General features: G+C 29.5%; 1 protein-coding gene across 2 annotated transcripts in view; it reads right to left on the minus strand.

The window, feature by feature from the left end:
- LOC139426762 (achaete-scute homolog 5) overlaps positions 1 to 13640 on the minus strand; it is a 29875-nt gene extending 16235 nt beyond the window's left edge. The window contains exons 1-2 of one of the 2 annotated variants that reach the window (XM_071186654.2): positions 13546 to 13640; positions 4823 to 5067 (exon numbers count right to left, since the gene is read on the minus strand). In XM_071186654.2, the coding sequence (XP_071042755.1) occupies positions 4823 to 5041 (219 nt within the window). In that variant the 5' untranslated portion in view covers positions 5042 to 5067; positions 13546 to 13640. Of the gene's footprint in view, positions 1 to 4822; positions 5068 to 13446 lie in introns of both variants that reach the window. The other variant, XM_071186653.2, reaches the window with a different exon arrangement.
- Between the last annotated feature and the right edge of the window lie 801 nt (positions 13641 to 14441).

Genomic DNA, 14441 nt, shown 5'->3' on the forward strand with positions numbered 1-14441 from the left:
GACTTAAAGGCTATGTTTTAAATGTTTAAATTTTGTATTATATGCATATTTTTATCAAAATATTGCAAAAGAAAGATACATTTCTTTTATTTTATAAGTATTTTTCAAGAAAACAATTTGAGCACAAATGTGAAGAATTCACTTGTCAGCCATGTGATTACTTTAGAATGCTGCCAGATTCAAAAAACTTAAAATTATTAAAAATTAAACAGCAATATGTAGACTTAAGCTATTTTTGAACATATTTTTAAAATTAAAATAAGCAATTCATAAAAAAAAATTTCGCTTAAAAGTTGACACTTTCGTGGAATTGCCCTTCTTTAAAAAATTATTTGAATCTTTTATTACTTATGTCAACGATTCTTTCTTGCTATATTCTAATATAAAAAATACCTTTAAATCACAAGTTGAACTATATTTAGTTAAAATAGGTAATTGGTTTTCATCAAATAATTTAGTTTTAAATTTAAACAGGGCCAAATACATTTATTTCAGCTAAAGGAATACAAATTTTAATTTCAAGTCTAAATTTCATTCGCCTGAATGCTATGCATATTTAAACTATTCTTTACAACCTATTAAATATTTTGGTTTGTATATTGATTGCAATTTAAAATAGAAAAATCACGTCAATTAAATTTCTAAAAAACTCTTTTTTGTTCTTTATAAGTTTTATTACTTAAAAGGGAAAATTTCTATTGATTTTTTTATAACTCTTTATTCTGTTATTAACTATGATATTAAAGCTTGGGGGAGTGACTATACATACAATTAATTTGCGGTAATCTCTGTATAAACTCATTGTCTAAAGACTTTAAGTTGCACTATAAATACTAGCACACCTAATTATAAATCCATAAATTTATCATAAATCTGCTACAAATCCTTTTTCCGATTCATTTTATATCTTTTCCAAAATAAATACTTTGTAAATTAAAGAGAAAAAATGTTTCAGATAGACGCCCTACTACGATTGTTGAGCTATATAAAGAAATTTACCGAAAACATTTTCTTTATTTAGCTCTGAAATTATGATAATTTGCCATTGGAAATGCAGTCAATAAACAATTATCATAATTTTAAGCAAGTTTTGTTTAGGTTTTTATTAAAAATTGACGATATTGATTTTTATTTCCATAGCTAGAAGCGAAATACTTTTTTCAGTTCCAGTATGGCAGAGTTTGAATTTTCTAGTATAATGTTTTGATTTTCATATTAATACTATTTTTTTATAATTTAGTTAGTAATTTCATTAGTTTTAAATCATTTATTGTATCAAATTTTCTCTTGTGCATAAAATTTTTAATTTTAAATTTTAACTTGACATATAATTTTTTTTTGTTTTTAGTTATGTATTATTTATACTAATTTTCGAAAATGTTAATTTCAAATTAATATAAAATGTCACTAGTACTGGCTTTGTAACCTCTTAGTGGCCAATGTAAATCTAGGTTTTGTATAAAATTACGATATTTAAATAAAATTTGTTTCGTTTATTAGAAATTAACGGAAGCAAAACTTGGTTCAATTATTAAGTGAAAATAGAGGTTGCTTTGCTATGAACATTTCAGGGTTAGGATGCACTTACTTTTTATTTTATATTATAACCGTCGTTGAACAGCCGACTCAATTTCATGGGTTTACGACTACAAGGATGCACTTAATTGACAGAAATGGAAGTACAGATTAAAAATACATATTAGAGAAGTAGAAGAAAGCCCATCTGCATGAAACCATATCAAACGGATGTCGCTGAAAAAGCAGCTATTAAATAAATTGCGGATGAACGGAAAGAAAATGGAATTGTGTCGGAAGCAAGATAGTCATACTAGTGGAGAAAAAGACAGGCGAGAACAAACTAGTGGCGAATCAACCAATTTTGGCTCTTCATAATCCTGAAATGAAAACTGAAGTTTGCACCGATGCATGTGCAGATGGTATAGTTTGCATGTTGCATCAGCTCGGAAACGATAACAAATGACATTTAGTTTACTGTGAGAGTAAGAAGACTACAGAGACGGGAAAAAATATCAATCGAGTAAGCTGGAGTTTACGGCAATTGTATGGACACTACAACGACTTATTTGTTAGGTATCGGTTTTACAGTAGAAAGCGACTGCCAAGCTTTAATTTATATGAATGCTAAGAAATCCAATAACCCTCAGATTGCACGTTGGTGTCTCCTCATTCAAGAATTTGATTTAGAAATTCGTCAAAGGCCAGGTACTAAATTATCTTATATCAATGCAATCTGTAAAGCTAGAGATATGCTAGGTTTCTTAATAGAAAATAAGTTAGAGGTTTATTTAAACTAGAGTGTTGAAGATCAAGTACTCATACAGCCTGCAGATGATTTGTTGAAGGAAATAATTATAATTCTCAAGAAGGATGTAGGAAGCAGGACCAAAGAAGAAAAGCAAACGATACAGAATTATGGTATGAAAGAAAACAGAGCGTTTCGTGTCACTAATAAAGGGGCAAACAAGACTTTTATTAGCCATAGCGAAAATTATGAGAAAAAACAGGGTTGTAAAGATATACAACCTTATGGGACACTTGGCTGTGGACAAGACTGCGACTAAAATCAAAGAGCTGTATTGTTTTCTTGCTATTAAGAGTTATGCACGTCGCCATGTATCGATGTGCTTCGAATGTTTAGTCAATAAAGTTCCAGGTGCGAAGTGACAAGGATTTGTAAGTCAGTATCCCGTCAAAGACGCATCACCCAAGAATGTTTTCAAATCAGTGAAGAATTTTGTTGGAAATTTGGGATAACAGGATCTCTTGATATCAGAAAGAGGTTCTTGTTTCACTTCACGTGATTTTCAGAGGTTTTGCAATGAAAATGGCATCTTGCGCACGTTGAATTCTACATCTCATCCCCAAGCAAATAGAACTGTTGAGAGAACAAATAGAACCATAACTATATTGTCCACTATTGTAACGTCGATCGAGAAAAAAACGATCAAAAGGATTGGGACATCAAGATTTAAAAAAAAGTAAACCATTCTCACAACAGCCAGTTGTGGGCAAGGAGGTCGAGGAGGATAAGGCTCCATACTTTAAATATGACCAACGACATGATTGTGGCAATATGGTTAGAACTGAGCACAGGCCGCCTTTACTTTCCAGACAAGCTCTTACCCATCGATCTGAAGCTAGGTGGACTTCCAGCAGCCCAGTTCTTCACAGTGACAGCCAAAAGCCTTAACCACTGAGCAATCGCTGCTCAAGATTAAGGAAGTAAATACGGAACAGTAAGATTAAGGAAATTAAAAGAAACTTCAGTACTCTTAGAAAACACTTTTTGAAATTCTTCATAGATATGTACCAAAATTTAAGGATGGAATTGTGAGGTTATTTACGGATGCAGAAGGTGATGTATGGAATGACCCAGGAAAGCTACAACTCGAAGGGAAAAAAAGGGGAAAGAGAAAATTAAAGTATATTACGACAAAAAGAAATCTGACACACTATCATTTGACAAGGGAGAAATCGATGTAGATAGAAGACAATCAGGAGTTACAGGAAAGTCGTCGAAAATATAACCACGGTATCAAGGGCTTATGGTAGTGACAGAAAAAAGTGATATAAATAGAATCTCCTAATATGTGATCAGCAATGGGCGTTTCATTGCCACAACAGCTCATGTAAGTGAACTAAAAAAGAGAAGATGGAATGAAGATAATGATAATTTCATTCAAGTTTGTGATGAATCCCAAAAGCAACCATTCAAACGAACTGTGTGTACTACTGCGTTATAGTGATTTCATAAACTGATAGAGCCTTACATTATCATTATTTCATAATTAATTTTAATGTATTTTAATTTTAGTTCAATTGAGGTCAATTGAAATGTCCAGGATATTTGTAAGTTAGAAATGACTACAGCGTTTTTCTTTTTTTTATGTAAAATTTTTTAGAACGACTATACGAAGTGTTCGGAAATGTAGCAAGTTACGAGTACGCTTATACTATCAGTAAATATTTGTTTTTGTTATCAATAAATGAGTTATTCATGTTAAATTAGCAACATAAAAAGCTAACACTATTAACTGTAAGTTTTACTGGAATGAGCATGTTCAATCAACAGTTCAAAGAGCTATTGGCGCTTTCCATTCGTTCAGACCAAGCGACGACATTATTTTTTTGATTATTTAAAAGTTTTATGCAAAGATGACTTCGCAATTAACGTTAGTAATTATATATAGAAAATCATTAGATATAAGCTTACCAGCTTTCTTTTAAAGCTAAAATAATGGTAGCAAAATTTTTAAAAGAACGTTTAAAAACTCACCTCTTTACCTACCTTTCTTATTATTTTAAAAATCTCAGAGAAAGATTTTTGTTCTTAGAATATTAAATTGAAAAGGTAAATTAGAAAATTCTCAAAGACACGTATAGAAATTAAAGTACTAGTATTTTAGTTTTAGGATGACAATGGTCAGCTTATTAGATAACAATAATTAGAAATTGACAATTATATCGGTTGGTAACACTTATTCCAAACCAGAATAAATAATTTAGAATATCGTTAATCGTGGAGACAGGTAATCGGAAAACTCCTGAAACTCATCTTATTTTAGGGAAACATCGATTTGACAAATATTTCGGTTTCAAATGCTTATTCTATATGTAAGTGAATATTTTAAAATGTTATTAAGTTAATCCTAAACACAGATAATTGAGAAGAGACCCTTGAAAGAACATTTTATCCTACTTTAAATAAATAATGAAGTGATTTTAGTTCTTATGATCAACATATAAAAGTTTTCATTTTTAAAAATTCTTTTTTAATTTTGTTAAGAAACTTTTAATATACCTTGCTAAGTCTCTTTCCAGGGCGTCCATTTGTCGGAATGTATTGTCTAAGCTTTGCAAAACCCATATTAACAAGACGAACTCGTTTCCTTTCCCGCTCGTTCCGTCTGGCTACCGGCCCGTGTGTCACTCGTTCTTCGCCGCACCATGGATTGGTCATCGGCTGCTGATTATAGGAAGGATTTTGAGGACTGAAGTCTTGATGAGAGAACATCTCCATCACCTGATTAGCTCTTTATATTTCATCTATCGGAAGAACATATTATACATATTAAAAAAATAAATTAAGAAAAAGAAACTGAAGGACAGAAGTCAATAAAATAATATATTCTATTTGTTTGGGAGAGCGTTTTTGGTGATGTCTCATGTATATTACTGTGTATTGTGCTGTATTTAGTGAAAATTCCAGAAGTTTGTGAAGCACTTTTCTGGAAACAATACTATAGAACAGATTTTAAAAAACTGTGAAAATGTCTCCTTTGAAGAAGGTGTGGCTTAATACTATTAGGTCGATAGTTAGGGGTTTCAATTCAGAAAAAAACTGCAGGCAAAGTTTTTTGTTTTAACTGCTCTGGTAATTTTAATATGAAAATCTTAAGTTTTCTCGCTCAGAGTATGTGAGCGTTGGCTCCTGGGTCCAAAAACGTGACCTAAAATAGGGTTTTCTTGTTTATTTATAAATTTTTTTTCAAGATAACTCGCAAACATCGCTCTATGTTGAAAAATGTAAGTACAAAAGTTGTAAATTGGTGAATTTCGCATAAAACGAGTGTCATTATAACAAATAGTTTCAGATATGCTTACTTTGGCCTTAAGGCATGTTGACCCAAATTTTTAACTTTTTATACTAATTTCCCAGAAATAACACTGAAATGAAATGATAAAACATTTTCGCAATACCTTTTTTTAGAATAACGGCTATTTCCCTAATGTGTTATTAACCTTTTTTTTTTTTATAATAAGTTATGCCCCAAATTTAACTATCTTCTGTTTCCCCGCAGACTATTCCGAGATAAATTTGGATCGAAAAACTAGATCTGAAGAGATGTTTTCGCGGATTAACAAAAATTTCTAGGAAAAAAAACGAATTTTATCTTGGATTATATACATAAGTTGAAAATTGCATAATTCGGCTGCATTAGGTACTGTAAAATTTGTACTAATTGCATTGCTGCCAACCCGGAAGTTTAGCTTTACTCATTGTTTAAATTAGTTGCTAAATAATATGCAAGCTACAAAATTTGTTTAAAATTTCATCAGCACCCTTCTTTTATATGCGTCCATTAAATGGACACATTCATTATATAAAATTTCTCTTCAAGGGACACAACAGCATTATCAATTATATTTAATTTGTATGGAAATTCTATGATCTCTTTTTGTAAATTCCTCGTCTTCAAGGGGGCATTTTCGAATTAAAATTTACCTATTGAAATAATTATAAAAGCGTGTGTTATTACCAATCATTCTAGCAGTTTCTTATATCTCTTTTAAGTATTGCATGGTTTGTCAAAATGACTACCATATACATTAATTGAGTACTATATATATTACTTGAATACTATTTACTATTAAATGAATCTATTTACTATTTTATCTTGAATACTATTTACTATTTACTATTAATTGATGAGTACAAAAAGTACTATTAATTATAAAACATAATTATTATATTTTTGTACACACATCTCACGTTATAATATATTATTTTATATGTAATTAATAAATAAGTTGTGTCCACATTCTTGATATTTAATCCATCTTCGACTTCGTGCCAAATGTTATAATTAAGGATACAGTTATGTATCCTTTTCTGTTATAATTAACGTATATGATTAAGGTCTTCCTATCGAGCTTTCACTATGTAATTTAGCATAACCCGACTGGTAAATTTATTATTTAAAATTAAAAATAATTTTCTTTCACTAGCAATCTGTCGTCACCTTATTTTCCTAAGAAATTACGCTATTCAATGTAGTAGAGTAATACATGGGTTATAAAAGTTATAACAAGGACATCAGAATTGTCATCTTTTAAAAAGTAGAGCTGGAAAAAATTTTTACGCCATTAAGAAAATTTTTTAAGGAAAATTTTTTTAAAATTAAAATTTAAAAAAAAATAATTTAAAAAAAAACACGTCACGTTTCTTGACCTAGGCTTACCTCGACATAGGGGGAGAATGAGTTGATATTTTATTAGTGAAAAAAAGAAAATATCAACGAAACAGCTTTATTAACACTATTATTGTTTGACCATTTTTTTTTTACTTTGTTTCAGCATTAATTTCGGCAAAAGTGAAATCTCCTTAAATAGGTGAAAATTCAGGTCAACTTTCACATTAGGTTAAGTTTGTTTGAAACAATACACATTGGTATTTATTTTATGCGAAATTTACCAATATACAACTTCTGTCTTTACTTTTTTTTTCAACACAGAGTAATGTTTGTGAGATATTTAAAAAAAAAAAAAAAACGAAAAATCACCTTATTTTAAGTCATGTTTTTTTTCTTCTCGAGGTGAAAAACTTAGCTAATTCATATTGAGATATTCCCAAAGCGGTTAAGAAAAACTTCTGCCATGTCAGCAATTTTTTTCTGAATTGGGTTTTTTTTTCCTAACAACTTTATCTAACTATTAACCCCACTACGTTTCTTAACTATCACCCCAAGCTCTTTAATTCATTCATTAGAAGATGTAATTTATTTTCATCGCACTAGAGATGCGCAATGGGCTTTTGAAGACGGTCTATTTAAGTATCCCTGAGGATGATACAAACACTTGCCACCAAAATTTCGATCCTCTGCAAAGGGGATGGATCCGCTGCTTTGGTAGCCAGACGACCTGCACGCGAAGTCGAGCACTTTACTGTAGAGCAGTTTAAGGAGGACCAATACCGCACACCCTCGCAGGCAGATCAAAGTGTTCACCCAGCCTCACACTGACCGCAGCCAGTGATGCTTGACTTCGGTGATCTGCTGGGTCTTAACGATAAGTCCTTTGCGGGATTATTCATTAGAAGAAGGCGCTGCGAGAAAATAGGAGGGTTGGTTCTCTTTGTTCACAAAGGTTATTATTATTTTTTTCTTCTTTTCTTTGACATATCTCTAATTAGAAATTCACTAAAATTTTATGTTTCAATCTGCATAAGATACTTTCAAAATGTGTTAGACAATATTCTAAGAAATGCTTTCCTCATTTTCTTTGTTATTTACAATTTTATTTTAGGGTTAGTAAGGACATACGCATTGACCAAATATAAATTTAATAATAATAGTTTTAATTCAAAATAATAGTTTTACTACTGTGTTTCGTCATGCACTTACTATTCAAATCCAATTGCACTAAGAAAAATAAAACTTACAATTTTTCACGAAAGAATGCAATTGATCATATAATTGTAAGACACATCGGCCAAATCTTCCGGATGATTTTATTTCTGTATTTAATGTGGTAGCAAAATTTTTTATTTTACAATTATCCAATATTTATTATTTTAACAAATTCGATTTTAAATAATTTTGGCAACCCTTACATTTAATTAGTTTAAGAATACATACAGAGATGCCAACTGCTCCGGACAAGCCAAAATAATTAAAAAAAAAACGGTAAATTATTACACAGTAAATTTTGCAAATATTTGACTATTTTTGCTTGCTTTTTAAAAGGTTTAGTATGACATAAGTGCTATGAAGTGGTGAATAATATAAGCCTACGAATTATTTAAAAATAGTGGTGGATAAAAATCTACTAAATTAAATTTATTAAACCAAGAATCTCAATTGATAAACTACCACTTTAAAATATATATTTGCTGTCCGGAGCAAGTTGGCATCTCTGTACATATAGGAGGTTTACTTGTTATTTTTTATGACGGTAAGTGTTGACTAAGTTTAAATTAAGTATCAGTAATGTCATTTGAGATGGCACTACTACTATAAAATTCTTTTAAACAGCGTATAAGTTGTCTGGTATTAAGAGGTTTAGGGCAATATAATAGGTCACATTTTAAATTATTTTCTCACTGATAAAGATTTTTAAATTCAAGATTAGATACAGACAAAAGGATTGCAACTGGAATTCTAAAATTTGCCATTCCAATACTCTTTGTGAGTTCTTTAGATAATTACAATAAATAAATAAACTTATTAACCAATGTAATTCAAATTAACACATTTGTATCAAACTCTTGATTAAATTAAATAATGATTTTCACTGCATGTCTGAAATATGACATGTATAGGGTGACAATTACTATGTGAAAAATTAAATATTCAAATAACTGTGATATGGCGTTCTACCCATAGGTATGATATTGCGGAAACAAATGGAGAAATTTTGCGAAGCTGGCTGTAGTGTTGAGGCTTTAATGTTTTCTATTACGACCGATGAGCCGTGGTGGCTCCGGGAATAGATCACTCGCCTGCCTATGAGGGGACCCGGGCTCTAATCCCACCAATAGCTGGTCGAAACGAATTCCGCACCCAGCTCGCACCGACTACAGTGCAGACTTAAAATATTCTCAGTGATAAACGGATTGTGCTTTAAAATTCCCTAGACATCGGGATAACCGTGGGGAGTTTCTCTCTCCGTGTAACGAAAATGAAGGATGGTTCTATCAAAAAAACCTCCACTCAAACACATTTCTCACAGTACTTGATCCAGGAGTTCTCTTGTATTCTGGATTGGGTTCAAAATCACAAAGCTACGGTGTTGAACATTGATAGTCGTAAACTAAAAATTGGATCAGCTGTTCAACGATGGTTATAAAATGAAGATATTAAGACCGATATACACTCATAAACTTGGTATTTCAGTATTTTCACCAAAAGATGACCAAAAACGTGAGTTCAATTGAAAAAAATAACATACATTTCATTTAACCGCTAAATTTTAATTGAATCTGTTACCAATGCTTCAAACATAATAAAGTTTTTTTTTTCATTATGTCAATAACTATTACATGTATGCAATTAAACCTTCTTTATTATAAGCAGAAAAGTGAATTTTTTAATTTTACAGTGGTTGTCATAATTGAGTTAACACTTCGATTACCTATTTGTATGTTCAAAACGAAATTTTGAGCTTAGAAGATTGATTTAGTTTTAAATTAAAAATGTTAATTAAAAAAATGTGTTCCAGTGAAGTGTTGCAGCTATATTACTAAATTTTCATATTTTACTTTAAAAGTGGAAATAAAACTGTAAAACAAATCATAGATAATAGTTCTGTTAAGACCAAAGATTCATGTGAAGAATAAATTACACAAAAATCAATTATAATTTTTTTTTTATTTAACTGAAATAGATTATATTTTAACAAACGTCTAACTTCTCGGGAGTCAATATTATGCAAAATTTCATAATGTACCTTTTGCAACAAGGGAAAATTTTATGTAATTAAAAAAGCAAAAAGAATGTTTAAATTTCTTAAAAGTTTCTATGGTGTCGATCTTAAAATTTATTAGGTAGAGAACCCTTTCAATTAAACAAAGTGATTAGAACAATTTTTAGCTTTCAACAAATTTCAGCTGTGAATTTCTTCTCATTTGCACTTTAGAACAATTTTTCTTTTTAACTTTTTTTCCTCTCTCTCTTTTTTTAAATCAATGTTGTTTGTTGTTAAATCTTTTTTTCATGTTGATATCAAATTTATGCGTTTTTAACCAATGAAACAAGTTAAGATTAGATAAAGTTATTATATATCAAGTTTTTAAGTTATTATATATCAAACATAAGCGATTTTAAGTATTTTTTTCTTTGAGAAACTTGGAAAAAAACACTCTTTAATTTAAGTCTGCTATTTTTTAAACGATTTTTCTTTAACGATTCCAAAGTCATAGTTTTCCAAAATCTTTTGATTTACAATGTACATTTTTCCAACGCCCCTTAATCCATTTCACAAGGTTAAAAAAAAAATTTAATGCCCTTTAAGAAGAAAAAGTTTTTCTTCAGAGCAGTTTGAATTTTTAAATTTATTAGCATTACAAAATCGTACAAATCGAGTTTTTTTAAAAATAAACAGACAAGAAAAAGAAAAAAAAATTAATTAAAAATTCCGCTCGAATACGAAGAGGAAAAAAATACTTTAACACAAGAATTTTAGCTGTGTCAATTGAATATTTGCAAATTAAATTAATGTTAAATATCTATTTGAATAGGCGGATTCGTATTTATACAAGTACAATTGGTATTCTTGCAATTGACCTTTAAAAAATTATTTTAATTTCAAGCATTTATCCCAATGGAACAATTTTTCTCGTATAGTTAATAGCTGTATATTTGTTGCTAATAAGTCTAAAAATGCATGATTTTCAAATGTTAAAGTAGCATGCAAATGTTGAATTGTGTGAGTAATTGAGTGTGAAGTTTCTAAAATAAAATGGCCACCGGTTGGAAATAAATGTTTTCAGTAACCAACAGACTTCGACTGAAAACGTATGCGCAATTTTGCCGCAATAATAATAGGCATGGGACTTATAAAAGACTAAAAAAAAATCCATTGTCTAAGGATAGATGGTTCTCCTCAGGTTAACATAAAAGAAGTTCAAGTTCATTTGTGTTTTAAGAGGATCTTACTAACATTGTCATACTGCTTCCGGAAAGAGCTGGCGAAAATTACCTACCGATGATAGGCGGATCATGAGTTAAGAGTCTCTTGTCGACGCACTGCTTCAGGGAGATTTTCAGCTCCAGTTTGTGTTTTTTGGTTAGGTTTATGTCAAGTGTTATAAAGCTTCAAATCCGATTTGTGTTTATGCAGCAGACAAAATAAAAGGTAATCAAAATCGCAACTTGAGCTGGATTCAAAAGAAGTAAAAATAAAGTGATTCAAAAGAAGTGAAATACTTCCGGAAGTTGATGAGCTTAGTAAGCAGGAGGCAGTTATTGTTTTAATCTTTTATCACTTAAAATTGGTTTGATACACCAAATTTCATTGTACAGCGTTATTATTAGTTCTAGTCCAAAATTTAATCAAATAACAATTAATAAAAACTATAAGATGAAAAAAGAGGTAGCAAGTTAAGAATAATGTCAATATAGTTAACAGTCTCTCGTTTCATCTTATTATATATTAGCTCTAAAAAGTTATTCGGGAGTTGAGTTCGATATTTTCTCACAACACTTATTTTTGGCTTTAAATTTTTAAAAAAAAAGCTGAATACAAGTGATAAAATTTGGTCACTACATTTATTTTTTTGCTGTTGTAATAAACAACAGAAAAGTAGCTTCTCACTTTCAGGGACAATAAACCATTCAATTTAAATGTAATTATTCACTAACTATGATGCATTTAAAAACATTGTTTGGAATTAACAACTAACTTATCTAACATTGGAGAAGCAGCTTATCACTGTCAGAAAAAATAATCCTTTCAGTTCATCCTGTTCTTAATTATTACATAATGAATTCTTAATTATATGTTTATTTAATTTGGATCAAATGTTTATTGCTTTTAATGCTATGCGAATGTTTATGGATACAAAATAAAACAGGATAAATTGAGTCGATTTTTGCAATTTATAATTTTAAGTCATATTGTAAAACAATGATAATTCACTAAAAAGAAGTGGTAAATATATTATTAATGCAATTTATCAATTCTTTCAATTCAAACTGTCACACCGGAGTTCATATTTTTAACTCATACTATTGAGGTAACTGCTTACACGTATCATTATTTTACAATAAGATCTTCATTTCATTATGTTCCTTTAAGATTCTGTATACTTTATTTATATATTCCCAGCTATTTTAATTGTTTTGTTAATTCTATACAAAAAAAAAATTTAATTTTTTTCAAAAATTTATATCATGTAAATAAATGTGAGGTGTTTTTAAAGTTGTGCAAAATTAGAAGCTGCTTATATAGCTTGTAATTTTCATTAACAGTAATATTTTGTATTATTGTTGCGCTTTAAGATTTAAAATAATGCATATTTAATTTCATTACTTGATAGGAATTTTGCCTGTATCGCACAAAATAATGTTTTAAATTTTTTTCTTCTAATAACTGAGAGGCAGTAAAAAATAAAGTAAAAATTTTTTTACGCTAAAAATTAATGATAACAAATCATGTGATTGTTTGCAGCAAAGGTTAAATTTATATAACTTTAGTTATATAAATATTGGGCGCATTTATATTTTCATAGGCTATAAAGAATAGAATATGTTGGAAATTGTATGCTAAGTTAAATTTTATTATTCAAATAGTATTTTGCCAGATTTTTGTATTATTTTCATTTTAAATACGAAAAAGCGGCTCAATTGCTAAAATGATGTAACAATTATTTTTAAACAACACAGGGTAACGTGCTAATATGTTAATAATTTATACAATACAAATTATCTAAATATGTGACATTTTAAATTAATATAAAATTATGAATTATTTATTTAACTCATATATTTCATTAAATTTAATATCTTGATAAATATAAGCTGATTAGATAAATAAGCTAATTTTATTTTATTGCTTGATAAGCAGTTAGCCTTACTCTAAATATGACTATAAATTTTAATTTTAAGAACGGAAAAACATCTTGTATGAATTGAAAAATTTTAAATTTTATTACAACATAAGATAACATGCTAAATTAATGATAACATATCAAGTGTTCGTTCGTACTAAAAATAACCAACTTCAAACTTTTACTCGTCCGTAATGAGGAAATAGATTAATACAACAGGTGGTAAAATTCCAGTAAAGAAAGGATTGTTTACTTACCTCTTTCTTCACAGGTATTGGACAGGTATTAGTAAGAGAGGCCCCGGATCCCTAGACTAAACACGCCCACCCTCACCAGGAAGTGTTTAGTTCGGGCCAATCACATGGTTCGTCGTGACGCCCCAATTAACACCACTTTCCCTCAGATTGGAATGACGTCATAGGCCCTCCGGAAACATATGAAATACCAACAAGTTTTCAAATAATTGCTACGTGATCAAACTCGCATTAAATTTCAACAACAAGTTACAAGGTGTCTGTAATAAAAATAAAATAAATTGCATGCGTTCATAATATCCCATTGGATTTAAGAAAAACAGTTTCATGCTGATAATTAGAAAATCCGCTTTGGAAATATGTTTGGCATTGGATTGAATAATGACTTTTCAAAACTATAATATTTTCATACCCCCCTCCACCTTTTTCTGATTGTTGATTCGACCAGTGATGGCTTGAATTTAATTTTCAGCATATTCACAGGCGAGTCTCTTAAAAAGAAAAGTGTTAATATATTCTACAAAAATTTGATTTTTTTTTTATAAAGAATCTTTTTTAACAATCATTTTTTTAAAATCTCTTTAAAGCTTTTATCCCTTTTTTTTAAAAAACTAATATAAATATTTACATAATATTACCTTGAAGAATATAATTTTGACTTGGGTAGAATTGGAAAATTATTATGCAAGTGGCACGTCTTGTAATGTAAATGCCATGTGTAATAGCGACCTTGTCATCACTCAGTAATTTCTACTAAAAAGACGTTGACATCAATGTTAAACACATTTAGTTCTATCATTATTATAGTAGTAGTCACCCATCATTGTTTTATGTAGTACAATATGAAATTTTTAAACGTTCTATTAAACAACTGTTACAGTAAGATTATTTTATAATAA

Source organism: Parasteatoda tepidariorum, chromosome 9 (genome assembly GCF_982258835.1).
Source record: "Parasteatoda tepidariorum strain Cologne lab strain chromosome 9, Ptep-v5.0, whole genome shotgun sequence".
NCBI classification, from domain to species: domain Eukaryota; kingdom Metazoa; phylum Arthropoda; class Arachnida; order Araneae; family Theridiidae; genus Parasteatoda; species Parasteatoda tepidariorum.